We start from the raw sequence: 27,844 nt of genomic DNA on the forward strand, positions 1-27,844 counted from the left end.
GCCACTTCCCATAACATGGAGCCTTTTCTGCAAGGCTGGCAGCCTTGGCCCAGCCAAGCCAGGGATTACATCTCCTACATGGCACTGGAATGGGCTATCACTAGTAAGTGAGAACTCCCTGCCAGCTCCTGGGAAGACCATGGCAGGGCTTGAGCAATGGGGAAAGGCAGAGCAGTCCACGCTTACCTTGGGGGAGATCTCAAATGGAGGGTCTGTCTCCCACACGAAGCGCATGACCTTCGTAGTGTAGTGGCTGGTCATGGTGAAGGTCTGCCGGCAGTACTTCCCAACAGGACACAGCCCAAATGGGAGGTGGTTCACTTTGACAGCTGTTAAGTGGAGAGCAAGGGATCTCACCATGCAGGGCGGTCCACCTACCCACCTTGCATGCACAGACACCCGTATGTTCAAAGCTTCCTTGCTCCAAGCCTTCCTCCCTCTGGGAGGGAGTTCCCCAGGCAGTTCCCCATCCCACCACTTCCAGGGAAACACCCTGACAGGTCCCTAAGCCAACCACATGCAGCACAGCACACACTGCTCTGCATGCATGGCTGCCACACCCACAGGCCCAGTGGGTGAGAGCCCAGGCCTGGCTAGAGAGAGGACACACTTGACCACACATTTTCCTCTTCCTTGCTCCACCTTGGCAGCCTCTCCTCTCTTACCCTCAATGACATGTTTCTTCAGACTGCTCTCAGCAGTCCTCTCCTCTTCGTCTTCCTCCAGTCCATCGAGGCTGACCCTGTCGCAGTGGCCTTCACCTACCAGCTCTATTTCAATCTCGTCAGAGTAGGTGTCCCCTAGTAGCAGACGAATCCTCCCTTCCAGATATTGAGCCAGGGGCGGGTTGAAAGTGACATCAAATGGTACTGATTCCCCGCGACGCAGAAACAGGGAAGGCTTCTTTGGGATCTCTGCACAGCAATGGACATCGGAGTTAAGTGATACAGCTGTACAGGGGAAATATTTCCATGGGGTATACAAGCAATAAGAGGTTGAAACCAGCAGCCTCTAAGCACCAGATCCTCTTTCTATGTTTGCAAGACTGCCACCTCCAGATACATCACCACTTAAGCAGCTTAACTTCAGGTTAGTGCCCAGCCCTCATTCCATCTGCTTCCAGCCTGCTCCAGCCACATGGAAAGCTGAGCCAAAGAGTGCTTTTGGCTTCTGTTGGCTGGCTGTGTGCTCAAGGGCTGCTTCTGTTCAGACCAGTATCTTCCCACATGCAGCAAAGACCACAGAGGTAGTGACAGTCCCCCACAACTCAACCCACCATACCTAGAAGAACAGAAGAACTTCTACAACTTGCTAGGAGGAAACCCTGCAAAGAGTCCCCAAGAGAAGCTTTGGGGACAGAGCCCAAGGAAAGAAACCGTGTCTAACATCTGGCTGCTGCTTAGACAAACTGAGAGCAGGACACACATCTTCCCTCTGTGCATGAGCACACTTCATGGTTAATGAATTTACCTTCTTCACTGGAGTCCTCTTTGTCAGATGGAACGTAGAAACACTCGAGTGTGGAGCGGTTGCCTGTTAGGCGGAACGCGCTATACTCATCCTCCAGGTGTAACATAAACTGATAAAAGGGAACACAAAGCATAACACTGGTGTGAGTACGGGATGGCGCGTGGACTGACACCACAGTGCCACTGGTCCAGCATGGGAACCCAGCACCATGCCCCACTACAGACAGCACTTAGTACAAAAGTCAAGTCAAATCAGCCAGGAAAAAAGGGTGTTCAGAGGCATTTGTATAGAACTGACACAGAACCAAACAGGACAGAAAGTAATGAGCAAAATATAATTAAACCACAACTAAGTTTACTTAAAATGTAGTAAACTGGGATGAAATACAATCTAATAGAACTGGGAGATCACACCTGTTCATGAGAACAAAAGGTTAGCTGAGAGACAGGGGAAAATACTCCACCACCTTTCTTGTGTTCAACTAAAGAAGAAAGATTGGACAGAAAATTTCCAAGAAGAACTCCCTTCTTGGAGAACAGAAGCCAGTCACTCGCTTAAAAAGAACTTCTGACACCTCTTCCCAGGTGCACCATGTTTTTTGGGACCCTTCCCCCAGGGCACAAGCACTGCTTCCCAAACCAGCTCATTCCTTGAGCAGGTCCTTACCTCGATACCTATGTTGCTGTTGTTACGGACAACCAGGGGGAGTGTCTCTGACTCGCCCAGCTGGAGCTTCCTGAAGCGAAGCACGGGATTTCCCCTCTTGCTGCAGCCACGTGGACACACGACTTCCACCTGTGGCTCAATCCCCGCCCCACTGATGGTGAAGGTCAGGATTTGGGGCTTAATTTTCACAGGGCTGCAGGAGAGGCACAGAAACAATTTTAGCTGGCACTAGTCCATTTCTCAATGGGAAAGCAAAGCAGCAAGGACCACCCACAGTGCTGGGAGCCTGGTGCTTCTGTACCCTGTAACACAGCCCCTCACCAGCCTCTTCCCAGTCCACTCAGGGCCATTCACAAGAGGAATCTGCTCCCAAGAGCCAGAGCCTTCCAGAATGGCAGTTAAAAATAAGTTCACTTAATTGAATCATGCAGTACAGCAGGTAAACAATGGGGCACCAGATGAGATATGGCAAATCCCCTGGCTGCAGTGAGATTAGATATATGCAACAAGCAAAAGCACAGCATGAAAGCAATACAAAAGCAAGAAGGGCAAAATAAATCAACATCACCATCAGTAAAGATTATTTCCAAGAACAGTAAAAAGGCAACTGCTTATTAGCAATTAGACTTCTCTTGTTCCAATTAAGCCACTAAAGTGGTGAGAAATGGCAGGCCAGAGCCCCAGTATACAGGGCAGAGGAACTGGGCTCCTCTTTCCTACCAGCTCCAATCATTCCCTTAACATAAAGTAGCTTAATAAATGCCAGGGATTTATTAAGGAGGATCACTTAGTTTTACAGAAACAAAGAGGAAATTGTGACTGCTGACTTGCTGGCACAGAAACTGCTTCATCTAAGCCTTTGTCCTTGGAATGCCCCAGCTCAGCACATCTCAGTAACTTCTGGATGGCTACCTAATATTGCCCAGTCTTCATAGTTTCTAATACAGCTAAACCATCAGCCTCATTTTTCTGTTCTGCTCTATCTAACAGCTACTGCCTCCCAGATCATCTCATGCCAAGCACTCTGCCGAAGAGTACTGAAAGCATTAGAGTTAACAGGAGGTCTGCGCCTTCACAGAGGAGAGGCAGCTATCAGACGGGCCTCCCCCAGTATTTCACAGGGTCAGTTACCTTTTTGGGATGACAAGGGAAGCCCTGAAAGTGCAGTCGTAGTTCTGCTCCTTTTGTGGGGTGAAAGTCACTCCAGCAACGGCAGAGGATGAGCCAGGAATGGACAGCTTGAGTGTATTCAAGTTGAAAATGTCATCGATAGGGCTTTTATCCTTGGAGGGAACCCACAGAGCAGTGTTAGGAGAAAACACCTTTCAACATGACATAGTCTTATTTATAAATGCAGCACTGAGAACAGCCCCAGACAGTGTATCTTCCTTCCTGCTTCCCTGGGCAGGCTCTCTCCCTCCCAGGGAGAAAGCCTTATGCTAAAGCACTGTGTGTTTTGAGCACTGGCAGCTGCCCCAGCATGTATGGGAGGTGGGCACTGCACGGAAAACTGCAAATAACCTAGAATTGGCCTTTAAAGAGAAGGAAAAGCCAGGGAGCCCAAGGAAATGCTCTGCTTTGAGCCCTGGCATGTCAGCTCATAACAGCCCCTCTCTGAATGTGCTCCCAAGAGAGGTTCAGGAGGACTCACTTCTCCCACCGAAGACCCAGAGCTGTGAGCCAAAACCTTGCCTGAGACATGCAGAATTCAACACAACTGTTCCCTGGCTCTGCTGCTCTCCCCTGCAGTTTGACCTGCACTGAGCTAGAGTAGTCTGGGCCAGAGGAAGCAATGCATCTGGAGAACAAAGCAGGCTCTCACACAGCCTTTACAGGGCAACCGTCACCTTGGTCTCCTGTTCTTACCGGTCCAGGCAGGGGTTTGATGGACAGGACCACCTCACATGGGAGAGTGCTGGCATTGTAGATCTTGAAATTAGCTTTGGCCTTGTGTCCAATCTGAATCTTGTTGAAGACGAATTTGTTCTCATCTCTGACAAACAGGCCCTTGCTTTTCACCGACTGCTGCTTGCGGGTGAGGTCAGTGCTGCTGCAGACCGGGTACTCCTCAAAGATTGTCAGCACATCATCAACAAATCCTGTGGACAGACCAGAGTGATGAGCATGGAGAAGCCTCCCTGATGAATGTATCTGGACCCTGCTGGCCTCTCAGAAAGCTTCATAAGCCCTTTCTGCCTGGGTGACTGCGAAACCTAGCCTTGGGCGGCGGAGCTGGCTGTGAGGACGGAGCTCAGTCAGCCTCAGTCTTAAAGAGCACTGCTTTCCTTTTATCCTTCCATGCATCCTCCCAGCCTGGGAGGGATCTACTGGTGGACTTCAAGTAGGCTGGAACCTCTGAGGATTTTAAGGTGGAACACCAGGGCCAGCGTGCCTCTCTACCCAAGCAGCAAGTTTAGGTGCTGATCAGCAGCAGGTCTGACCATGGCAACCTGTGCACAGTACGTACCTGGGTAACAGGACTCGGCAATCAGGGTGAAGGGAATGCCGAAGGGATCACCAGAGGGGTCTTTGCCCGTGATGTCAATGTAGAGCCGCTCCTCACATGTCCCTTCCTCCCCTGCAAGGCATTCCACATAGATCTTCTGCTGGCCCCACGGAGAGATGGAGCCGGAGGAAGGGGACACCGTAAACATGCCAAAATTGTTTTGACCCTGCAGAAAGAGTGTCAAGAGAGGCTGATGCCTTAAACTGCAACACCTAACAGCTGTGCCTTGAGCACCCCAGCAAGGAGTATGCTCTGCCTTGGCCTCCAGCTGGGCCCAAGCACCCAGTCCCAGGGCAGGGACAGATGACTTCATGGCCCAAAGGCAGCCCCAGGCTGAGACCAACAAGCTGGGAGGAGCTGCAAGCCTGTCCCAAGCGGCAAAGAGAAAGGAGTTTGAGTGTAAAGAAGGAACGTGGTAGCTGTGATCCTTCAACCTCCAGTGGTAACACAGGAGAGCAGAAATAGCAGTGAAAAATGATGGGAGAGAGGTAGGGGACTGGGAAGAAGAAAAGGCAATGTTGTCTGAGTTCTGTGGACTGGGAGTTCAGTGGGGGATGTTTTTGCTTCTGTGGTGTTCACAGATCTACGCTAGCTAGCATCTACCAAACACTGAACTCCATCCTGCAGACCATGTCCCACCCTGTGGCAATGAGCCCCAGCCTGGGCACAGCAGCATCTTCTCTCATCCTCTGCAGCAGCCTGTTGGGGAGCAGGAGTCACCCACCTGTGTACTTGAGAAGCTTGTCTTCCCTCCTGCTGAGCGCTTTCTACTTGAGGGAGCCGATTCATCTTCCTTTGAACTGGGAGAAGAAAGCAGAGGTATCTGTCATGCTGAGCTCCCCTGCCTTTCCCTGAGGCCAAAGCTGCCCTTCCTCCTCACAGAGGAAAGCCTTCCTGCCCCGATGCCTCCCGGAGAGCTGCCTGCAGCACCCATTGCTGGACAGAGCAGCTCTATTGCCAGCTTTGTACTACACATGGGGACACCGAGGCATTTTTCTGCTCCCTCTGCCCAAGCCAGGGATGCAAATGGACGTTAGCCCAGCTCTCCTGGCTGCCTGCCACATACCAGCCTTTGGGTGGTGCCTCCTTGGACAGGAAGGGTGGTGCAGGGCTTCTCTTACCTTTCCAGGGAAGGTGCCTCTGTGGGTGCCTGGAAGACGCAGAATTTGAAGGGGAGCAGGCCTTTGTTCTCCAGCATGACGACCTGCGTCTTCCTGGTGCCCTTGATCATGGAACCGAAGTTGATGGGCGAGGCAGGCTCAATGCTGTACTTGCTGTACACAGCTCTGGCCGACACCCTCACGGGGATGTTGGCAGTAACCTGGCCTCCTTCACCCTCGCTGGCATCAATCACCTGCAGCCACAGGAGGGGCAGTGAACAAAGCATAGTCTCTACCCTGGTCCCCAGCCTCCACCCCAGGCCTACAGCAGTTCACCCTCCCTGTTTAAACACCTCCTCCAGAGTCAGATTCTCAGCTCTGCATAGGAAGCCTCCCGGGTGGTTTTGAAAGACTTTGTTTGTGTATGTAGGAGAGAGGATTCCCCAGTTGAAGCTTTCCTTCCAGAAGACACCTATCCTCTTTACGCTCCCATGACACTGTGTGATAACACAGCCTAGCCCAGGCAGCTCACCTGGCAGTACAGGATGGGTTTGTTCTTGACGAAGATTTCAGTCGTGGGGTGGAAAACCATCTCAATATTCGCAGCCTGGGAGGTCATCAGCATGCCTGACTTGGGCTCCACAGTGAAGTGGGATGCCAAGTTGCGTAACCTGGGACCCACACCTCTCAGCTTGAAACTGGGGAGAAAGGGAAGTAACCTCTGCAGTTAAAAGTATTGGTGCCACCAGCACAGCCAGGACTTTGCATAGGACCAGAAAAAATAGAAAAGGGAGAGTCCTGCTCTACTCAGGGAATCCTGAATCTTGACAGAGAGAGCAGACAATCACGAGGTTACTGCAACACAGCCTTGACACTGAAATTTTTCATTCACTCCTTTACAGAGTCTCAGAAAGAGAAAGGAGCTGACTATCAAAAACATGCAGTGAATCTCAGCATTTCAGTGGCTGAAATTTCTGGGCCTCTCCTTTGAGTTCCTGCTGAGTTGTGAAGAACTGCTGCTTTGTGGCTTGATTCTTTAGTAAAATAGTTGGGATTAGAGAGCCCAGGTTTTGTATTTACCTCAAGGTAGCCAGCATGGAAACAGGCTATAGCTATTGACAGAGGGAGAATGCAGGCCTGGGAACTTGAGGAAATGCTCACTGTCAGCAGCTGCACTCACCTGTACTCAATATTGTACATCCCTTTGTTCTTTAGAGTCAGGACTTTCTTCACACTATCCGGGACATTAATGGTTCCAAACTCCAAGCTTCCATCTGGACCTGCAGAAAACCCACAAAGTGAGGTCAAAAATGTTTGTGAGCTACTGCAGAATACACCAGGTCACAAGCTACATGGAGGTCTTGGCACAAAACCCTTTTCAGCAAGTTTCAGTTCTTGGAAGTGTTTTCTAGCTACTTGTCTGCCCTTTCCCTTCTTAGTCAAAATATCTGCAGGTTTAATAGCTAAGGAGCTTGGCTTCCATTTCCTTGCTTCCAAGCACAAATGCAATTACTTTAGACACTGTGCTGAGCCTGTGGGAGTTGCCAACTGCCTGTTCACAACACTGTTGTTTCAAAGCCCCCAGATTCAATCTGCACATGAAGCTGCACACTTCAAAGTTCAGCCAGGAGACACTTAAGGCTGTCAGTGCCCTGACAATGCTTTACTCCATGCAGCTTGCAGGGTATGTGCTTTATGCTTTTAACTGTGCCATCCTTGCATCCCATCCCATCCCATCCCATCCCATCCCATCCCATCCCATCCCATCCCATCCCAGTGCTTTGAATGACCACCTCCCAAGGTAATGCAGTACACCTGGACTACTTTGTTTGGGAGGCATCCACTGACCTTCAGGCATGTCGATGCTCAGAGAAACATCATAGACCTCTGCATAGATTTCAACGGTTTCAGTCTGAACAATCCCCAGCATGTCTTCTGTATCTGAAACCTGAGGCAGCAAGAAACAAACACTGTTCACATCATTCTTTTGGTCGACAGCCTGTAAGTCCTTGTCTCAGCAAGATGCTTTCCCCATGGCCTCCCCAGCTTCACAAATTTTGGTGGGCTCCAAATGTTTCCTAACCTGTTCATCTCATGAGCTGCCCCAGTGGAATCATGCTGCAGTAAGAAACTCTATCAGCCCAACTCTGCACTCCTACTGATACCAAAATGGTTTTTGCTTTTATATGTTCTCTATAGTCTTTACACATGGATTTGTAGCTCGGTAGCCTATTACTGTATCAGTAGTTAGCTCCAGTACTTTTCCCTACCTCTTCCCTACCCTGATAGGCAGAAAGACAAAATGCATTGCAGAGCCTCCATGCTTGGGACCCTATCTTGGCTCTTCCTGGGAGCCAAGGTTTGAAACCAGCTCTTCAAGACACATTTTCATAAACAAAGGCATCACTACAGCAGGGAACGCTATTGCTAAAGCACCCTTGAGTGGCACAGGGATATAAGAATAACCATAAGTGTGAGGTGTCCCAGAGCAGGTGGCATTGACAACACTCTCTTCTTCAATCACCTAGCATCCTCTCTGAAATTTAGCCCCTAAACTGTGGGGAACAAAATCCCAGGGGGAGTTTGCTGCTCTATGCAAGAGGTTCAGAGGAGGAATGTGGAGATCACGCTGCAATCTGTACAACCAAACAACCTTCAACCATTCATGGGGACAAGGTGGTTGTGGTACAGGCTCAGGGGGCAGTGTCTGGTTATCTGGGGGATGTGGATGCACTGCATGTTCTGGCAAATGCTGTGCAGAGGCATGAATTGGGGTCACAGCACCCTTGGTCACAGCAACCTTGCCAGGCAGGGCACCATCCCTCTCACCTCTAGTCGGAGAGTCTTCTCAATGCTGCCAGTCTTCCCAGCTCTGAAACTCAGTGTCACCTCAAGCTCTGAGACAGGATCAATGATGCCACTATCTTCTGACAAGGAAAAGTCATCATCAAGGTCATCCAGCCCATGGAGCTGCCAGGCTACGGGCAGCAGGGTGTCGTTTTTCAGGATCAGGGTCCTGCTGTCAGTCCTGCAGAGACAGAAAGGCACTTGGCATCAGCTGCTGGATGGTCACACCAGCCTCGCCACTGAATGCAACTTGGAGCAGCTCCATCCATGCCCCAGCAACCAGAGTCAAACATTTTCTCTTTGTCAAAAGTCTTGGAGTGCTTGTGGGATGACTGACCTGTTCAGAAGCAGCTTGTTAAAATACACCTCCTGTGGGCTGATCTCCAGCTTCACATGCACCCCTTGGCAGCACAGGCCAAAGATCACTGGCTCTGGATTATTCTTAATGCAGCAGATGAGTCTGTCTTTCAGGAAGCCAACATCAGTGGGGTATGCCCAAATGGTCAGCTCCTGGAGCCGGCCCCACAGAAAGAAATAGAGAGATTGCTGTGTGTGAGCAGGAGTGGCTCCTGAGCATTCCTATGGTGCCTGCTCTACCTGCCCTTCTCCTACCTGCTTCTCATCTGGTTTCAGTGCCATGCTGGGAGGGTCCAAAAGGAAAGTCTCTGCTTCCTCATCATCCTCAAAGGAGAAGTCCACCTCTACGTCCATGGGGGAGCTGTTGAGGATGGTGATCTTCTCCACGTTGCCGGTACAGTTCTGGGCCTTGTACCTGTCCACAGAAGGGCCAAAGGCTGCAGAGGAGACTGTTGTCTTTGTCACACATCATGGAAAGCACCGTGTGCCGGCGGTGGGAGGCTGAAAGACCCCATCTAACAAACCAGTGAGGGAAATTGATCCCACTCTGGGGCATGGTCGCCTGCTCATCCTTGCCTTACTTTGATGCCTTCCCCTGTATTTGGTGCCTTCTCTCCAGAAGCCTGATGATGCACAGGCACTTCAAGAGTTTTAAACACAATGTAAATTCAAAGGTGTCTAGAAAAATAACAGTACACCAGGCACATGGGTTCTTTCCTCTTCATTCTTGGGGTGCCTTCCCTGTATATATATGAGTATAAAGAAAGGCTTTTGGAAGAAGAGTTTAGCTAATCTTTTTCAGGAAAGTTATGAAACTGCGTTGGGTTTCGTGGGTTAGCTCAAAGTCTGAGGAAAAAAAATACAAAGCATCAATTCCCAAGAGGAATGAAAAAAAGATAACAAATGACCCTTCTCTCAGGCGTGGAAATTACTTCAGAATGAGGGTTAAAAAGCCAAACAGAAAATCCCACACCATCCATCAACCTGGCTAAAGACTGTCTTTGGTTTTTAAACTGTTTTGATTTCATTTCCTTGGGTTGTCAAAATAGCCCTAGCTCTGCAGAGCTCCCATGGAGACAACAACTTAATGTTAAATATTATTTTTTTAAAAAGTGTCAATTGAAATAGAAATACACCAACAGCTTCAATGACAATTAGGCAGACTTTATCCAGCAGTGAGGATGCAATGTCACTACAGGAATTTGTAATTCCTGCTGTAGGTTCTCCCCGACACCTACTAGCAGGTCAATCATAAAATCTTATTAATATTACAGATTAATGAAAGGTTTACAAAACCATCTACAGACTAATTGCTTGATCAGGCTACCTGCAGAGCTCAGAACACTTCAAAAAGCACCATAAAGTTCATCTCTGTTGGAAGTTAGAACTTATGTTTTCTTTCTCTTAGGGAATTTTGTCCCATCTGTTGCTAAGATATCCTAACTATCGGTATTTAAGAGAGACAAAAGATGTGGCGTGGAGGAAGGAGAGCACCTGCCCGCTGCTAGCTCTCTTGCTCTGGGGCATTGAAGGGGGACGGTGAAGCTGCTGTCTCCCTTTCCCTGCGACCGCGGGAGCCCAGCCTGCACTGCCCTCTCTGCCTTGCTGGGTGAGCCTCCGTTTGGGACAAGCACGGCATTCCGACCCTCTTCCCTCCTGGAGCAACAGTCTCCTCTGGAGCGCGCGTCTCCCTGCTGCGCTCACAGCTGCCGCACACAGGCCTGGCTGTGGCTGCCCTCGCCTGGCCTGTCGGCATGCGCTCTGCTTCCTGCCCTAACTGCGGAGTTTCTGCCCCCTTTGCTGGCTGGCCCGGGTGAGGCAGCCCTGCTGCTCCAGCCTGCTGCTCTGAGCTCTCTGCTGCACTGTCCTGCTGTCCGGCTCATCCAGCCATCCAGCCCGTCCAGCTGCCCGCCCCGTCCCGCCATGAGCCTCATCGCACAGGGAGCTGGCCTCGCGCCACAGCGCCCCCTGCAGCTGCTCGGCAGTCACAGCACCTGCCCTGCAGGCCGGCAGCTCAACAGCGCCCCTGCTGGCGGTGGCCATGACTGCACCAAAGGGAAGGGCAGCCCAGAGCGAGCCGCCTGCGAGTTTTCTGGTTTTGTTTGCTGTTGCTACTGTTGTTGTTGCTTGTTTGCCTCGTTATAGATACTAGTAAAGAACTGTTATTCCTTTTCCCATGTCTTTGCCTGAAAGCCCTTGATTTCAAAGTTATAATAATTTGGAGGGAAGTGGGGGGGTCACATTCTCTATTCCAAGGGAGGTTCCCACCTTCCTTAACAGACACCTGTCTTTCAAACCGAGACAATCTCCTTAGGGGTGAAGCTGAGATGTGAAGGGAGACACAAGCTGCCCCCAAGTCATCTTTGGGCTGGCAGCAGCATGTGGCTCTGGCCACCAAGGCACCCATCAGGTAGGCAGAGCAGCTCCTCCAAGGCTCATTTGCCTCCTATCTGCTCAAGTTCACGTATCTGTAGTCCTCCAAAGCCATGTGTCTCCCAGAACTCTGAGAGCTCTGCCCGGGACTGCCCTGGATTGTGCCACAGGGACAACATGTCCCCAAGCATGTCCAGAAAAGCACAAGGCCCTGCAGATCCCATTGCAGCATCTCACTCCCTACAGGCAGCACACCAGGATGCTTGTTTGGGAGCAGGGAGCACATACCACTCTCTTGATTTCCCACACAGCAGCGGTCCAAAGTGGAATAGCTTTGTGCTCTCAACATATTCTCTGAAGATGATTTCATCATCCTTCACAGTCTTCCTCCACTGTGGAAACACCAGCCTGGGCAGAGAAAGTGGGGAAGGAGGAGCTATGAGATGCTCCAAGTAGGAAACGTAGTCAGAAAGCCATAACCCATCTTGGCGGCTGAGGTACCATTTGCCTTCCCAGCTCCCAGCACAGGAAGAGATGCTGGGTGACCTCAGGCAGCACAATCTGCCTAGGGCAGAAGCCCCAGGGGCAGCCCTGGCTGCAAGTTCAGAGGGAGCAGTGTGGGAGGCTGCCAGGGGGACCAGCCTTACCGTGGGTCGTTGGAGATGCTGGGGTACAAGCCGGTGCCGCTGCAAGGCAGCTTGTACTGGCGCTTTGAGCCCATGACCTCAAACATTAGCACCCGTTCAAACAGCCCCGGCTCCGTGGTGTGGAAGAAGACCGTCAGTTTCACCTCACCGTGCGGAGGCACTATCCACCGGCACCGCTTCCACCTGGCAATTAAAGAGGATGCTTCAGACAGATGCTTCAGGCAATTAAAGAGGATGCTAAGGAGCAAATGAGACAAGGAAGGTGCATTTGCCATCCCATGGAGGCACTGGCATAGAGTCACTGCAGAGCTGAGGATGATGGACCTTGTTTGGCAAGAGGACTGTGAAGCAGAGGGATCACCTCCTTCCTTGCAGCTCACCTGGGAAGTTCTATGGAGGCTGAGGCACTTTGCGATGTGCTTTCCTTTGCCTCAGATAAATGTTTGAATTTTGCCCCTGAGATATCCCTTCCTGTGCTCTGTGTGGAGACGTGGCTCTCCTGTGGGGACTTCTCTTTGCTGGCCTCTTTCCTCATCTCTGGTTGGCCCTTGGCAGAGCTGTCCTTTGCATCTGGGGTCTTGGCCTAGGGGGAGAGAGAAAAGGGGAGGAGAGGTCAGCCTTGCCCTGAGACATCTGCATCCTGGAAAGCCAAATGGGGGCTTGTTAACCAGCAGAAGCGAGAATAAGTAAGTCCACCTGCCCGTGGACTTGGTCTTCCTTATTGGTCTTTGTTTTGCCTAGGACACCCCTTCTCACTCAGGACCCTCTACTCAAAGGAAGTTGATGGTTTTAAGTGATTTTGTTTCCTCTTGTCTTACAGAACTGCTCTGTCTCCAGCAGAGCTGTCTCTTTCGTCCCACCCCTGAACAGAAATGATACCTGCAGACGCAGGGCCCCATGACATCTTCACTGCCTCTCCACAGTGATCCTTTTCCTGCCCCCCATGCCCCATCCAGCCTGGTCCCTGCCCTGGCACCTTCAGTGGTAGCACCACAGGGGCACCCACCAGACTGTCTGCTGCAGCAGCATCTTTCGGTGCAATGATGGTGAAGGGCTTCGCGCGCCATGCACAGTCCCACCGCTTCTCCGGGTACTCCACCAAGGAGAAAGTAGCGGTAGGGGGTAACGGAGCACCAAAGTGATATATTCCCAGAGAAGTCATCATCTAAAACAGAAAACAAAACTCTGCTTATACTTCTGTCACCTTCATCCTCTCACTCTTCCTCTGAAGGCACTGAACTTTTGGCGAGGGGGTTTTTAAATTATATGGAGTAGAAGTGCTTTGTTATGCCCAGTGGGGTGAGCAGGCTTCAGAGCAGAGGCAGGAGCTACAGTGGGGACCAAGAGAGAAACTTTTCCCCTGAGTGACTCAGCTGAAGAAGACAATGACCATGAGCTACCCTGCCCTGGGACCGTTTTTAATGATTTCCAGGCTGGGAAACTCTGAGCAGATGGGATGCTTGTACACAGAGCACTCCCACTTTCAGCCCATTTGAGGGATGGTGACAACCTCCCCATCCACACGGATGCTACCAAGCCATTGTGGAACACCTTCAGGGGCCATTATCACCTGGGGGTACACAATGCTCCAGGGCCCAAGACCACGGCAAGCTCAGGATCTGAGCCTTGCAGGGTTTTACCTTCTCTGCCGTTGGCAGCTTGCCACTTGCCAGGATTCTACTCATCATGTCCTCAGGATTTGTGACCCGGACGTTCACGCAGGGCACCCCGACACCGTGGGCTCTGGCTGCCCCTTCTGCACCTCTGTGGTGCTTCTCCAGATGAGATGACTTCAGATGGCTGTGGCTTTCATGTTTTCCCACAGACTTCTCTACCTTTTCTTGAGGCTTAACAGTGCTCTTCTGACCTTTGAATTTGGTTGGAGATGGGGTCTTGTCTTCCCTTTGGTTCGCAGGTACCTGCACGATACCCTGAACCCTATCCCAGTGGGAGAAAACCTGTCTGACATTATGCCGCGATGACTCATAAATCTGAAACCTCGCCATCAAGTTCTTCTCCATCTCAGCTCGGATGTCTCGGGGTATGGTTACCTCCTTCTTTGGGATTTTGATTTCCTCCTCCATTCGGATTTTGATTTTCGGCTTCTTTCGGATTTTGAGTTTCAGATTCTTTAGGAATTTGTTTAGCAGATTCTTTCCGATTTTCATATTCAGCTCTTTTTGGAGTTTGATTTTCAGCTCCTGTCGGAGTCTGATTTTCAGCTCCTTTCCAATTTTGATTTTCCTTTTCTTTTGGATTTTCTTTTTCCCTTTCTTTGTTTTTCCCTTCTTTTCTGGGGATTTGGTTTTCTTCTTCTCTGCAGATTTGCTTTCCTTCTCCAGGGATTTGGTCTCCTTTTTCTCAGTGGATTTGCCATGCTTCCTCTCTGGAGGTTCGGTTTCCTTCTTCTCTGGGGATTTGGTTTTCTTCATCTCCAAGGATTTGGTTTTTTTCTCCTCTGGGGATTTTGTTTTCTTCTCCTCCGGGGGTTTGGTTTCCTTCTTCTCGGGGATTTTGCTTTCCTTCTTCTCCGGGGGTTTGGTTTCCTTCTTCTCTGGGGGTTCCGTTTCCTTCTTCTCTGGGATTTTGGTTTCCTTCTTCTCCGGGGGTTTGGTTTCCTTCTTCTCTGGAGGTTTGGTTTCCTTCTCTGGAGGTTTGGTTTCCTTCTTCTCTGGAGGTTTGGTTTCCTTCTTCTCTGGAGGTTTGGTTTCCCTCTTCTGTGGTTCTGCAGGCTTCTCCACCAAGGAGGCATCCTTCTCTTCATCCTCCTCCGTCTCATCTTCATCGTCCTCCTCCGTCTCATCTTCGTCGTCCTCCTCTGTCTCATCTTCATCATCGTCCTCCATCTCATCTTCATCATCGTCCTCCGTCTCATCTTCGTCATCCTCCTCCGTCTCATCTTCGTCATCCTCCTCCGTCTCATCTTCGTCGTCCTCCTCCGTCTCATCTTCGTCGTCCTCCTCCGTCTCATCTTCGTCGTCCTCCTCCGTCTCATCTTCGTCGTCCTCCTCTGTCTCATATTCTTCCTCCTCCTCCCCCAGCTCATCTTCTTCCTCTTCCTCTTCCTCCCCCAGCTCATCTTCTTCCTCCTCCTTCCCCAGCTCATCTTTCTTCTCTGCGTCTTTTAACGCCTGGGCCTTAAGCCTTTCAGCCAGCTCCTGCTTCTTACGCCTTTGAGCATGCTCCTCCTGCTCCTTCAGCTTTTGAGCCAGCCGCTTCTCCTTAAGCTTTTCAGCCAGCTTCTTTGCCTTCTTTTCAGCCAGCTGCTTCTCCTTAAGCTTTTGAGCCATCAGCTCCAGTTGCCTTCAGCAAATAAAATAGAAAACATCCCTGAGAGTCACCACCAGAAACCAGGGCTCACTGTAATCCTGGCTGGCCCTGCACTTCGTTCCTTGACCCTGAGGCCAGGCAGAACTGTGAGACCATTTCTGTGGATTTTCCTCAACCCGCAGAGGTTTGGACCATCCCAAGCGAGGGGAAAGGTGGGAGGGGACCTCCAGGACCAGCCAAACCTAAGCCTTGCCATCAGAAGGTCTCAACTGTGCACCATCCCTCTTAAGGCCCATCCAGACACATCCAGCCCACTGCCAAAGGCTGATCCACTATCTCTCTGTAGTGATGCCTGAAGAAGCCCTCTGTCTCTTGATTTCCCAGTTCAAACCAGACCACAGATTGCTAACATCTGCTTATCCCTCCTCCAATTATTACTCAACTCATTCAGCCTCTTTCTCCCTGGCCACAGCCTGCTACAGAAGGAGAATAATGCTATCAGTCAGAAAGCAAAGGCTTCAGAACTCCCCTCCTGCAAGACAGGCTCTTGACAGCTGGGTTTCCTGCTGGAACCCAGCTGTGATCAAGGCAAACTTGTGCTGTCTGTCAAGGCAACAAAGCAGCCTTGGCTGTCTCCTCCCCATGAAATCAGCTTCAGCCTGGGCTGAAAGAAGTCCTGATACATAGGCTTGCTTTAAGCAACCTTCCCTCCCAGCTCCACATTTTTCCTGCATGTCCTGAGCTGGGCTGTCTTGCTGGAGCAGAGGTTCTCTCATGCTTGCCTACTGCTGCAACTGAAGGAGAGCCTAAAGGATATGAGCTTTCATGGGTGCTGTCCCACCACAAGGAGAACCCTGGCAGATCAGCATTGCAAGCACTTAATCTGTGGGCAGGACCCAGGACCCAAACCAAGCCATCACAGCTGCACCCCACACCAGCCCAAACCACAATCCCACTGTTTTGGTGAAGCAGAGGGATAATGAAGAAGGTGAGAATCGATCTAATGAACTTAGAGACACTTCTATGGGCAGTGCCAAGGCAAGCCCAGAGCTCCCTGCAGGCAGCACCTAAGCTGGGGGAGATCCCCACTAAAATGGAGGAGATGTTCTATCTCAACAGAGGAAGATCCTTCCTCTCTTGGGAGCCAGGAGGATGAGTGGCCATCCTTGTGCTGCTTCTGGCCTTTGCTATCAAACACCTCTGAGCTCGACTGGGATCCTTGGAGCAGGGAAACCCTCCAGGGACACTACCCTGAGCAGTAACCCATGGAAGGCTTACTCACCTCTTCCACCACTTACGCTTCCTTTTCTCTAATACTCTATCCAGTAAAGCTTTCTCGTTCATAGGAAGAGCATCATATTGTTCCTCATCCACTTTCAAGAGACGATCTACTGCCTTCCGAACAACTTTTTTCCACTGCCGTACTTTAGCACAAACCAGAGGAGAAACCATGAGTGATTGTAAGCAGAGCTGGGTGCTCTGGGTTAGCTGCAAGGATTTATAGCTTTTCCCTGACACAGCCTATCATGCCAGGAGATATTGGGGAGCTCATATCCCTGCTCCAAAATTCAGATAATCCTGCAATCTATGGCTGGGCAGTGAGTTCCTCTGCTTTGCCTGGCTTAAGTGCACCAGGGCTGGGGACAGTCACTTCTCACTGTGCTACAGCAGCTTGCACTTGTGCCCAAGCTTTAATGTTAGAGATTAAGGTGAGTCTTAAAACCTCAGATCTCCTGGAAGTGTGAGATGAGTGCTGGTTACACCGAGGCAGAAGGTGGAAAGATTAATAAAAACATTTCCTACAAGCTCTGCTGCAAACCCAGATACACTGAGATAAGGTTGAGGGCTTGAGTGAGAAGATTTGGGAGAGATGGAGGTATCTCACCTTTCTGCACTCTTTCAGCTTCCCTCCTCTGTGCTTCAGCTTTCTCCCTGGCTTTCACAGCATCATAATCCTGATGCAGGTTCACAATGAAGATACGAGGATGATTGCTGGCAGCTTTGAGTACACAGAGGAGAGAAGATTCCAGGTTGCTTGTAAAGAGGCTCTCCAAGCTATCAATGATTATCCCCTTGTAGCAGTCAGCCATCTGTGAATAAAGGGAAGAGAAAGTAGGCCTTTGCACACAGTGGGCTTGCAGCTGGACAGTAAACCCAAATGTCACAGGACACCAGCTATCCTTGTTCCGAGTGCATTAGCTAAGACCAGCTCGGATCTTTCCCTGTGCTCTGCCAACTAAGGTCATCTGCAGCTTCCCCCAAGGTTCCCTGCACACAGCTCAGGATCCTCCAACAGCATGTACAGACGTCCTCCTCCTCTTCCTCTCCGCGTCATACTTCACTGCCTGTCTCTCTGGAGCAGGAATGTCTCCTTTCCCCCCACCCCACATACCTGCAGCCTGTCAGAGATGATGTTCACCAGCAGGTCCTCAGGCAGCACACAGCTCACACAGTTCAGCTCTTCCCCTTTGTTGGTGACAAGGCTCAGCTTCTGTGGCGCAGGAGAAGTGGCAACTGCGATCTGTAATGTGGACCATAGTAAGGAAAATAAACCACCGTGGAAAGCCCCAAACAATTCCTGCTGCTGTGTTTGGAGCTGGGGTTCCTCACCAGCGGGGACCAGAACAGCCCTGCAGTGCAGGCCAGCGGCTCCAGGGCATGGTCCTGGAGAGCCCATCCCTTGGCCAGCAGAGACCAAGCTTGCCAAGCCCCTGGTGCAGCCTCCCAGCACTTTGCTCACTGCCTGTGGCCACACTAGCCAGGACTGCACTTTGCCAACAAACCACTGAGAACCAATGGAGTTGGTCTGCCAGAGCACATCCCCAGCCCAAGCCATGCCCAGACTGCCAGCTGGGCTTGGCACTATGGACATGCAAACCAGGCCCTGGCTGACACAGAGCCTCCATTGTAAGCAGCCACTGCACATCTCAAAGACAATGCAAAGGTGCAAGGCATCAACCAGTGCAGATCATGTTTACCTTGGGCTCTTCTTTCTGGGATTTCTTCTTTTGTGTTGGAGATGTCGGGCCTTTGGCATTCTTCACGTTGGTTTTTTGTCCCAAGGCTTGATCTTTCTTGCCCTGGTCTTTCTTGCCCTGGCCTTCCTTGGCCTGGCCTTTCTTGCCCTGGTCTTTCTTGCCCTGGCCTTCCTTGGCCTGGCCTTTCTTGCCCTGGTCTTTCTTGCCCTGGTCTTTCTTGCCCTGGCCTTCCTTGGCCTGGCCTTTCTTGCCCTGGTCTTTCTTGCCCTGGTCTTTCTTGCCCTGGTCTTCCTTGCCCTGGCCTTTCTTGCCCTGGCCTTTCTTGCCCTGGTCTTCCTTGGCCTGGCCTTTCTTGGGCTGGTCCTTCTTGGCCTGGTCCTTCTTGGCCTGGTCCTTCTTAGCTGGAGGCTTTTTACCTGCAGAGAAGACAGATGGGTCAGGGGGGCTGTGGAGAGCAAGATGGCACTTTTCACTGCCATGGGCACAACCTTGGACCCTGGAAGGAACATGGCACTTGTTCCCCAGTCTGCTGGGCATTGGCAACACTGTTTCCCAGAAGCAGCTTTTCCCTGCTTCTCTTACCAGCGTGGTGAAGCACATCATCCCACACTGGATTCTAAAGCCAGCCCTGTGGCCCTCCTAACAACTGTGCATGCAGGGGACACTGCTCGCACAGCAGTTCCCCTATGGATGAAGCCAAAGATTCATCCTCCAGGATCATTGTTTCCATACACTGCACCCATCCTGCATGTGGAGACCTGCAGCCCTGCCCCACTTGCATCACCCATCTCCACTGAAGCTAAATCCTTGTGGGAAAACTCCAGCTGAGACCCAGATTCCTCCTCCTTCTACTTGCTCCCAACTCACCCAGGTTCAAAACTGAGCAATGCAAAACTTCTGCCCACACTGAGCCTATAGAGCTCAGGGCACCAACTGCCCAGTAAATTTCCTAAAAGTCTCCAGTGTCACATGGAGAACAGCCCTACGTACATGAGCTGTGTGACCTGACAGTGGGCATTGGTAAATCTGTGGAGAAAAGAGCTCATCTACAGAATTTCTCTCATTGGAAATTCCTCTGGGAGGCTATTCTTCCCTTCCTCTTGTTTGCAAAGTTACACTCATAGTCAGTCATCTTAATGAGCCACTTCAGAGGGCTTTCTTAATGTGCTTAATGAGCCACTTCAGAGGGCTTTCTCCTTGTTAAAGTAGGCACCAGTTCTGCCTGCTGCCCTTGAGGAGTGAGCTTCATTGAGCTTTGAGGAAGTATCAAAAATTTGGGAAAGAGACAGGCGTGCTTCACCACCCCCAGAAAAATGAACATGTGCCAAGAATGGCAGCAGAGGGGGCAGTAAAGGAACCCCTGACTCAGGCCTCAGTTTTTTTTACTTTTTTTTAAGACAAGCCAGAAATGCACTTCACCCATGTTCCCTAAGAGACCCGAGGAGTGTCAAACTGCCGCTCCGAGTAAGCAGAAGTGGACAGTCATGGTGGGTTTCTCAAACATTGGCTCTGGGTCCAGCATTTCTCCTCACCAACATTACCTTTGTCTTTGGCTTGCAGCTTCAGGTCAGCCTCGATGCACAGATTACGGGCACGGAGCCCCGGTGGGCTCTCATTGTAGGCGATGGTGTCTTTCACAATATCGTCAATGGAGAAGCAGCTGGCTCCATAATAGTCAGCCAGCCTCTTCGCTACTGCTGTCTTTCCTGAGAGAGAGGAGAACTACTTGGTGACACTTGCACATGAGGCATTACAGGGACAGGCCCTGGAAAAATCTCAAACAGGATTTCAAAGTTAAAAGGACGGTGGGAAATCAAGTATCCCTCCAGGGGAGGCCATGAGAGAGGCAGCTTGAGCATGGTTATGAGCTCTGAATTCTAGAGCCAAGACGATCATCTCCACCTCCTGTTCAGCTGAGAGCACCACGGTCCCCCAGGATGCGTTTCTCCTGCTTCCCCCTCTCCCTGCAGCCCAGGGCTGCGGCCCACATACCTGCCCAGGGTGCGCCATGGACGATGACAATAATCCCTCTGCGCTCGGGTGATTCGCATCCTGCAGCCCGGTCGGGGCCCATGTAGCGCTCCAGGGCCCGAGTGACAGGGTACTTGAACATTTCTGGCATGAGCTCTACATCCGATGTGATACTCTTCAGTGGTGCTGTGCAGAACCAGTTGGAAAAGTCAGCCTCCTGCCTACCTTTGATCCTTATCATGCTCCCCATCTCCTCAGATCCCAGGAAAGGAGACTTGCTGAAAGCAACATGAGCTTGCTTTTTTGTTGCTGGGAGGGTGCAAATGTAAAAGAGCCAGTGATGTTGGACCCAGTTCTACTGGCTGAAGAACTCATCCAGTAGTTCTTTGTGGCTAAGGGGCACGAGGGAACATCCTGATTATTTCCCCAGTCTATGGTGGACAGATAGGAGCTCACTTTGGCTACACTCAGGGTTGGTAGAGGATGCCACAGCCCTTCACCCAAGAGTTCCTCCACCAAGCTGGGGAACAGACAGATGCTAAAATCATGGGCTTTCCCTGGAGTGCAAGGGGACAGAGATTGCAGGGTGTATAAGCTGGTCTCCCTGCTGTGACCACAGTCAAAACAGCCACCGCCAAACCCTGACTATTTTTCTGACCTGCTATTCCCTTGGCCTCGGCCTCAGTGCTGGCACTGGCCTCTGCCTCAGCCCTGGCCTTGGCTTCTGTCTGTTCAGCCTTCATCCTCTGCCATGCTTCATAGTACTCCAGCAACTCTGGGGGCAGCGTCTCACCCACACCACGTGGAGGCAACCAAAAGGTCTTTGCGCTCTGGGATCGCCTCACCATCCGCAGGATCTGTGTGTGTAGGGAAGTGAAACCATGCACAAGATTCCTTTTCTTGCCTTTCATCACACAAACAGACTCAACAAACTCATCTTCTCCCTCCTTTCTTCCTCGCAACAGCATGAACTATTCAAGCTCTCCCACAGCATGTCAGCAGAGTTGGCTTTGCCCTGGGGATTGCCTCCATCTCCCTGGCACAAGCCTGGGAATGCTGGAGTGCTGTGAAGTTTCGGCAGCATGTACATGGGTCTGTACATGTACAGACCTGCCTTCTCACCTTCTCCTCCTGAAGGTACTGCTCATCATAATCCAGTGAATAAAACTCAACAGGAAACTCGCATGGGTTCTTCACCACCACTGTGGCTTCCACCCCACAGCCGCACACCTGCATCCATCCCATCTTGAGTGCTTTGGGGTTGAACTCCAACCGTGGCTCCACACCTTGTCCTGAGAGGTGCAGCTTTAAGCGTTTGCTGCCCCTAGGAATGTTAATCACCAACTCATTCGTGTAGGACTTCTGAAAAAAAGGGCAGAAAACTCGTCCATGAAGTCCCAGGTGACAGGACCCCAAAACCACCCCTTGCCTCCAGGTCAGGGTGTTATCAGTCCATCCAAAGTGAATGGAAACCAGATATTTACTTATGGGAGGGGCTACAGCGTCCGTGTCCTGGGCCTGAGTAAGTGGGATGAATCCTGGTGTGCACTGCAACTGGGTATTTGGGTGTCAGATGCATGTACAATGGACTGTCAGATGTTTTCACCTAGTCTTGCAGGAGTGCAGTGCTCATGAGAAAGGCCCTCAGGATTACAGTGTGCAGACACAGTCCTGCCACTGCTGCATCAGGCAAACAACAGCTCCATGAAGAGGCAGATGAGCTCTCACTGGCTAGAAATAAGAGTCATCTCCTCTGCTTAGTGTTTGGCTCTAGTCAAAGCCAGCCACAAGATGACACAAGATGATTGCATCTCTCGAGCAATTAAAAGATCCCTGGGACTATCTGTGGCCACAGAAGCAATCGTGCCTATCTTCGTACACACTGTCAGTTTCCAAGACACAGTGGCCACAGGCAAACTGCTTTTGGGATGCTCCATCCTTTCACCCATGGGGTGAACTGAGCCACACTGAGTACGGGGCTTGCAGAAAGCTCCCCGTGGAGGCACAGCTCATGCCACACTCTCTGCACCAGGCCCTCATTTCCAGATGGCCCTGACAGGCCTCCTGGGCTGACACCTGCCAATCTCACCTCTTCCTTGGGTGCAAACTGGACTTGCAGGTCTCGCCATGTTCCTGGCATAATGACTTCTTTGGAGGGTATCACTTTGAAGGGACAGGCCTCCTCAACAGCCTGGATCTTCATCCGACGCATGGCTGGTGTCATGATTTTGTACAGCTGGACACAGAAACCAATCATGTGAAATCTCTTTGGTCTGTGAGGACAGAGCCTCAGTTCCTGTTGTGCTTTGAGACACTGATATGGTGCTGAGAGCATTCACAGCCAAACCAAGTGTGGCCCCCATAGCTTAGAGCTGGAGGGAAAACCTGTAGACAGGGCAGGCAGATGGGGAACCACTGTTCTCAGACGAAGAGGAATGGGTGAAGATGGCAGAAAAGCAAAACATCAGCTAATGGAACAGGTCCAGGCAAACCAGCCTTGATCTAGACCCTCAGAAGCTTCCTCAAACATGCTGTAGACTCAAGTGCTCAGGCAGACACAGGAGTAGAAAGGGCAAGAGACACAAAGAAAACCCAACCAAAAAGTCACGTGTTCCATGTGGCCTGTGCTTTACCTGGTCATAAGGCGAGCTCACAGTAACAAAGAAATTGCAGGGCACCCGGAGACAGTTGTAGAGCCGGACAACTTCAACCTGGCACTGCCCAACAAGGGTCTCAGAGAAGTGTATTCTGTTCTTGGAGAGGATGAGCAACCGTGGAACCACAGTGGCGTGGAGGTGGATATAATACCTGATGCCTTTTGCTACCTGGAGAAGGACAGAGAATTCAGTGGAGAGTGGCGGTGACACCTACTGCTGTGCCCAGCCTGCTGCCTGCCCCAAGAGCTGTGGTACCCTGATGGGCAGCATCGCATCCACATCACCCAGCGGCTGGTGGGCACTCTCAAAGCACACTTCAAACGTCTTGCTGCTATTGGTGAGCAGCCACTCCTCCCGCGCCAGGTCCACTTTGAAACCTTGAATAGATGAAAACAAAGCAGCTGAGATACACAAGAAACACGAAATGTGTCGTAAGTACGTTAAGGCCTTCCAGGTGTCCTGGCTGAGAGGTCTGGGAAAAACCCCATGCTCTGCTGTGACCTGGACAAAAACTTAAAGGGTGCACCCGAACACCCCTCAGACACAGTGAGCCATTTTGTGATGGAAGTGCAGACTTGCCTCAAGGCCTCTTTTGGAAGCCTATTTTGATCCACCAGAGGATCTCACAGGCTGTTTCCTCAATAAAGGCTGAATACAAGTGCTGTGACAGTGTGAGCTCCAAACACAGTACTTCCAAACCACTCCACTGGTTTACAAAACAAGCCCACAAAATGGCCAAAGAAACTCGATGCTCATGGGAGCCAAGGGCAGAAGATGCTGAGAGGTGACCAGGGTGAAGAGCCCATCTGGCCCCTGCACTGAATCATTAGGGTAGTCAAAGGCAGGCCAGGTCCCTGGGCATGGCTGGCCAGGAGAATTCTGGCTCTAAAGGTCCCAGCAGGGGCACTGAGAAGAAAAAGCTCAAAAACCTCCCCAAGTTTTAAGCTCCCCAAGTGGCTTAAGCTAATATGTCTGAGACACCTCCTTCAAGCCCACGGGAAGTGTCTCCAGCACTGGTTACCTGTGTCCCTTAGGAAAGGTACTTTGACCTCCAAGGACACTGGGATCAGCCCGGTGTTGGTGATGTTCACATAACGTCTCTCCACGTAACCCTCAATGATATTGCCCATGTCCAGGATATAGTGGGGCAACTGAATTCTGTAAGGAAGAGAAAGGACAGTCCTTAAACCACAGCCTGGCTACATGTCCACATGGATGGAAGATGCAAATACAGTGGCTATTTCTTTATTCACTGCTGTAAAAACTCAGCTCAAGGCCATGAAACCCATGGCCTGACCACCTGGCAATGACTTTGGGAAGTCATGGGGAGTGCAGGTCTTAGGTTTTATCAGCTACTAATGGGACCTGAAAATAAAATTTGTTTAAAATGGACACTGGTCACAGCTCCTCTGCTACAAAAAGTCAGTGTAGCTAAGTCCACTGCACCTCCACAGGTCTCAATGAAACTGCTTATCCTGGTGTACAGCCTGAGTCTGAAATGGCTTCAGAGCCTTGGAGTAAGATTTGCCTGCACAGGAAATCTTCATTGCTCTGCAACCACATGAATGGTCTGCTCTGTAAAGCATTTTCTTCCTAAATTGGGGTGTCCCGTGCTCATGCTGCATCATGATGGTGCAAAGGGACCAAGTTACCTAGATAAGCCCTGCCACCCCACCAGCATCCAAGCCACCTCATTGTGGGTTTTCAAGGGTTTGTTGACATGTGCCGTTCCTTGCTCCTTTTGTTTACTAAACTCTGTTAGTTGGAACTAATGCCTGAAACAGGCTACTTGAAACAGAGGACTAGACAAAATTAGAATAAAAAGTGGGCAAATTTATTCAGGCCTGAAGGTACATTCAGGGCAAGCAAAGCCCCCTTCATGGGGCTACACCCAAAATGGACACTGGGTCACGAGCCCTTCACCTTTTATAAGTTCTGTCCTATTAGCATATTGGCTCCTACTTCTCCAATCACAGCCTTAGGCGATGATACTAACCACCCCAGACCCGCTCCCCCCAGCTCACTGTTGTTTACATATTTTTGGGCTCTAGGGCAACAAATGTCCTTGGATTTCTATTCAAAGGGATTTGTTTTGGCTAAAGGTGATGGGAACAGAGGTTTTTAGCATTTTATAAGAAGCACAGAACTATACGAAGTTACAGATACATGAAGAATAAAAACTAGAAATTATTAAGGCATCAGAAGCAAGATATCAGTTGAGAGTTGCCTCTTTCAGAACTAGTCACCAGGGAAAGAACCTGTGCTGTCTGGAAGGGCTTGAAGGTCTGCACTGGGCCCCCTCAGCTCTAGGGACAGAACCCCACACCTGTGGGGAGCTGAGCAGTCCAAAGCTCAATGTGGTGCTGGGGAAGGGAGGACAATCTGCTGCTTACATGTCGTGTGTCACAGCCACCAGGACCAGACCCATTCTAATGTCCGAGCTATTCCCAGCTCTACTCTGGACACAAGGAGCACTCAGGAGAAGGGGACACTGCTGGGTGTTACCCCCCCACCCCGGGGCACCTGCAGATAGGGGCTTGGAGTCCCTACTCACTCGACAAGACGCTGGCACACTTCCTTGTCAGGCAAGCTATTATTCGGCGACTCAGCGACAAAGATTCTCTGCAGCTCCTGAGCCAATTCCTGTATCAGCAAGCTCTCCATCATCACCTGCAACCGAGTGTCCGTCTGAAGAAAGGGAACACAGTGGCTGGTTAGCAAAGGTCCTTCCGAAGGCTCAGCTTGTAGCTGAAAGAGGATCCCACCCAGCTCTTGTTGAGAGGGGGTGTGGGGTCCTCCTGTCTGGCTGCTCAGTGTCTGTGACACCTCTTGCTTGCTTAGCCAGGACCTTATTTCCAGGGAACTAACTGCAGCATCTTTGCTTGCACAGCCACTGCTAGCAAAGCTGATCTGGCCAGGCAGACAGACAAGCCAGGAACCTTCCAGAGCTCCAGATACTTGCCTGCCCCAAGCCAATACCAATGCAGCTTGAACAAAAGCTGTCATGAAAGGGAAACAGGACCAAGCTGGTGCCTCATGGAGACGAGCACTGCCAGCACAGTCCAAGGGCACAGTCAGGCAGCTGCTGTTAAGATCCATAAATCTGGCAGGGCTTGGGCTGGGACCAACAAACTCCCCATCATCTCCTTCAAAGCACCATCAACTCCATCTCTTGAGCACAGCCTTCAGGATCTCTCCCTGGGGTAAGCCAGGAAGCTGGTGCAACCCCAGGAGAAATTAGGGCCAGAGGAGCAGCCCCAGGCCAATGCTGAGGTGACACATGGTCATGCATGGGTAGAGAGGTCCCAAGTTCCATCAGGACACTGGGAAGCAGCTTTGGGCTGCAAGGGGCTCTGGTGATATTGGGAGGGTGGCATGTGCCAAACGGAGTTGCAGCTGTTGTTACCACAAAGCCAGAGTCATCCATGGGTGGCTCCAGGCTCCGAGTCTTCATTTGTCTTTTTGTAGCCAGTTTCAGTAGCTTCTCATACTTTTCATTTCCTGAAGGAAGAAAACATCCACAAAGAGAAGTGTGAACAAAATGCCAATCCCATTTAAGCTGGGAAGTGCTCCCCTCCCAGCACTGGTCTCTTCCATAAAGAAATCCCTCAAGCCATCTATGGAAAGTGGATGCTGCTCGTCCTCTCTGAATCCTCATGTTCACTCCCACCCATCTTCCTCCCCACAGAGGAGCATCTCATCCCGTGCAATATTATGCAAACTCAACCCTGCCAAAAGCTCTGCCAGCCTCTCTTACAGCTTTCCCAAGCTTTTCTGTCTAGCTATCACCCTTCCAGGCCACATCCTGCCAGATGTGCCGGCAAGTTCTGGAGGATGGTTCGCAGGACAAAGCCCATATGTGTGGCTAGCACAGGTCTTTCCCATGAGAACTTTCCTCTGTGTTTTATAAACAAAGATAAAGTTTAGATGTTATGAAAACAGCGTCTCGAGCTTTGGACAGTTCAGGCCTGGCCAATAAGGCCTAGGGGGAGGTTTCTGACTGACCAATCTGGGTGACCTCTGAAAAGTCTATATAAGTTGGAATCAAAGTAATAAAGCTCTCTTTTCTTGCCACACTGAGAACCCGGGTCCTTTCTCTGCTAGCAGCTCAACAGCAACACATATGGTCTCCTCTGCTCGAGACTCAGGAAGCCACCAGAGGGCTTCTGTTGGTCTGGGCGCCCTGCAACCCTCCAGGCTTGGTGGAGGTGGGCATGAGCTGCCCTATGGGCATATGGTAGGGGAAAAACCAGAGGGGCCTGTTCTGGGGGCAGACAGGCAGTGCCCACCTTTGATGTACCAGGGCAGGTTTATAGAGATCCTGGGAAAGGTTGCTGTTCCTTTCAGGCGGATTTCTGCCAGGTCCAGGTCATCCACTTTAATCTGGAAAATCCTGGAGAAGGGCCCTGGCATTCCTGGCAGGTAAGAGAATTTCAGCACTTGCTTCTTACCAGCTCCAATGGAACCCTGCAGAGACAGGAGAAGAGGGAGGGAATGCATCAGAGAGCATTTGATGGGGGATGGCTAAGGGGACAGATAGGCTGAGAAGAGAAGACACGTTCTTATCTAGAATAAACCATCAGACCCCATCACCATCTAACTTCCTTGTGCCCAAAAAGGTCGAGCCTCCAACTCTGGGGTGCAGTGCATCCTCCCAAGGGCTCACAAGGCTGCAGCCCCAGCACAGCCTTATGTGAGCACAGCTCTGCTGCTAATGGGGTTTGGCCTCTGCCAGCAAGAGCCATGCTCAGCAAATAAAGGCTGTTTTGGTGTCGCTATGGAAGAGAAGTCCCTGCACTCAGCAGGGCCAACAGCTCCTCTTATAGGAGACAGGCATGAAGAAATAGGAAAGCCAATTGGCTTCCTCTTCTCACTACAAGGAGGGACAAAGGCAGGAATGCTACTTCAGCTCAAAGACATCCAGGCAGGACTGAGAAGCTGGGATGGTGGGATGCTGCCAATTTTTCTCCTTGCTCTTCTGGCCCCACTCCTCCCTGGCCCC

General features: G+C 51.0%; 1 protein-coding gene across 1 annotated transcript in view; it reads right to left on the minus strand.

The window, feature by feature from the left end:
• Positions 1–27,844, minus strand: part of LOC146432386 (hydrocephalus-inducing protein homolog) — a 74,645-nt gene that overhangs the window by 4,770 nt on the left and 42,031 nt on the right. Inside the window, exons 26-60 of the mRNA XM_085072146.1 lie at positions 27,132–27,309; positions 26,069–26,343; positions 25,397–25,530; positions 23,864–24,000; positions 23,098–23,219; positions 22,819–23,010; positions 22,275–22,421; positions 21,308–21,547; positions 20,832–21,042; positions 20,207–20,371; positions 19,756–19,920; positions 18,215–18,630; positions 17,629–17,757; positions 17,122–17,326; positions 16,519–16,660; positions 13,607–15,269; positions 12,973–13,131; positions 12,347–12,549; positions 11,967–12,149; positions 11,608–11,727; positions 9,202–9,361; positions 8,927–9,099; positions 8,572–8,770; positions 7,591–7,690; positions 6,923–7,022; positions 6,275–6,440; positions 5,764–5,996; positions 5,367–5,442; positions 4,604–4,808; positions 4,003–4,235; positions 3,268–3,419; positions 2,137–2,329; positions 1,471–1,579; positions 666–914; positions 187–329 (exon numbers count right to left, since the gene is read on the minus strand). Coding sequence (XP_084928272.1) covers positions 187–329; positions 666–914; positions 1,471–1,579; positions 2,137–2,329; positions 3,268–3,419; positions 4,003–4,235; positions 4,604–4,808; positions 5,367–5,442; positions 5,764–5,996; positions 6,275–6,440; positions 6,923–7,022; positions 7,591–7,690; positions 8,572–8,770; positions 8,927–9,099; positions 9,202–9,361; positions 11,608–11,727; positions 11,967–12,149; positions 12,347–12,549; positions 12,973–13,131; positions 13,607–15,269; positions 16,519–16,660; positions 17,122–17,326; positions 17,629–17,757; positions 18,215–18,630; positions 19,756–19,920; positions 20,207–20,371; positions 20,832–21,042; positions 21,308–21,547; positions 22,275–22,421; positions 22,819–23,010; positions 23,098–23,219; positions 23,864–24,000; positions 25,397–25,530; positions 26,069–26,343; positions 27,132–27,309 — 7,677 coding nt within the window. The remainder of the gene's footprint in view (positions 1–186; positions 330–665; positions 915–1,470; positions 1,580–2,136; positions 2,330–3,267; positions 3,420–4,002; positions 4,236–4,603; positions 4,809–5,366; positions 5,443–5,763; positions 5,997–6,274; positions 6,441–6,922; positions 7,023–7,590; positions 7,691–8,571; positions 8,771–8,926; positions 9,100–9,201; positions 9,362–11,607; positions 11,728–11,966; positions 12,150–12,346; positions 12,550–12,972; positions 13,132–13,606; positions 15,270–16,518; positions 16,661–17,121; positions 17,327–17,628; positions 17,758–18,214; positions 18,631–19,755; positions 19,921–20,206; positions 20,372–20,831; positions 21,043–21,307; positions 21,548–22,274; positions 22,422–22,818; positions 23,011–23,097; positions 23,220–23,863; positions 24,001–25,396; positions 25,531–26,068; positions 26,344–27,131; positions 27,310–27,844) is intronic.

Source organism: Lichenostomus cassidix, chromosome 11, assembly GCF_008360975.1.
Source record: "Lichenostomus cassidix isolate B80296 chromosome 11, HeHo_3.0, whole genome shotgun sequence".
Classification (NCBI taxonomy): domain Eukaryota; kingdom Metazoa; phylum Chordata; class Aves; order Passeriformes; family Meliphagidae; genus Lichenostomus; species Lichenostomus cassidix.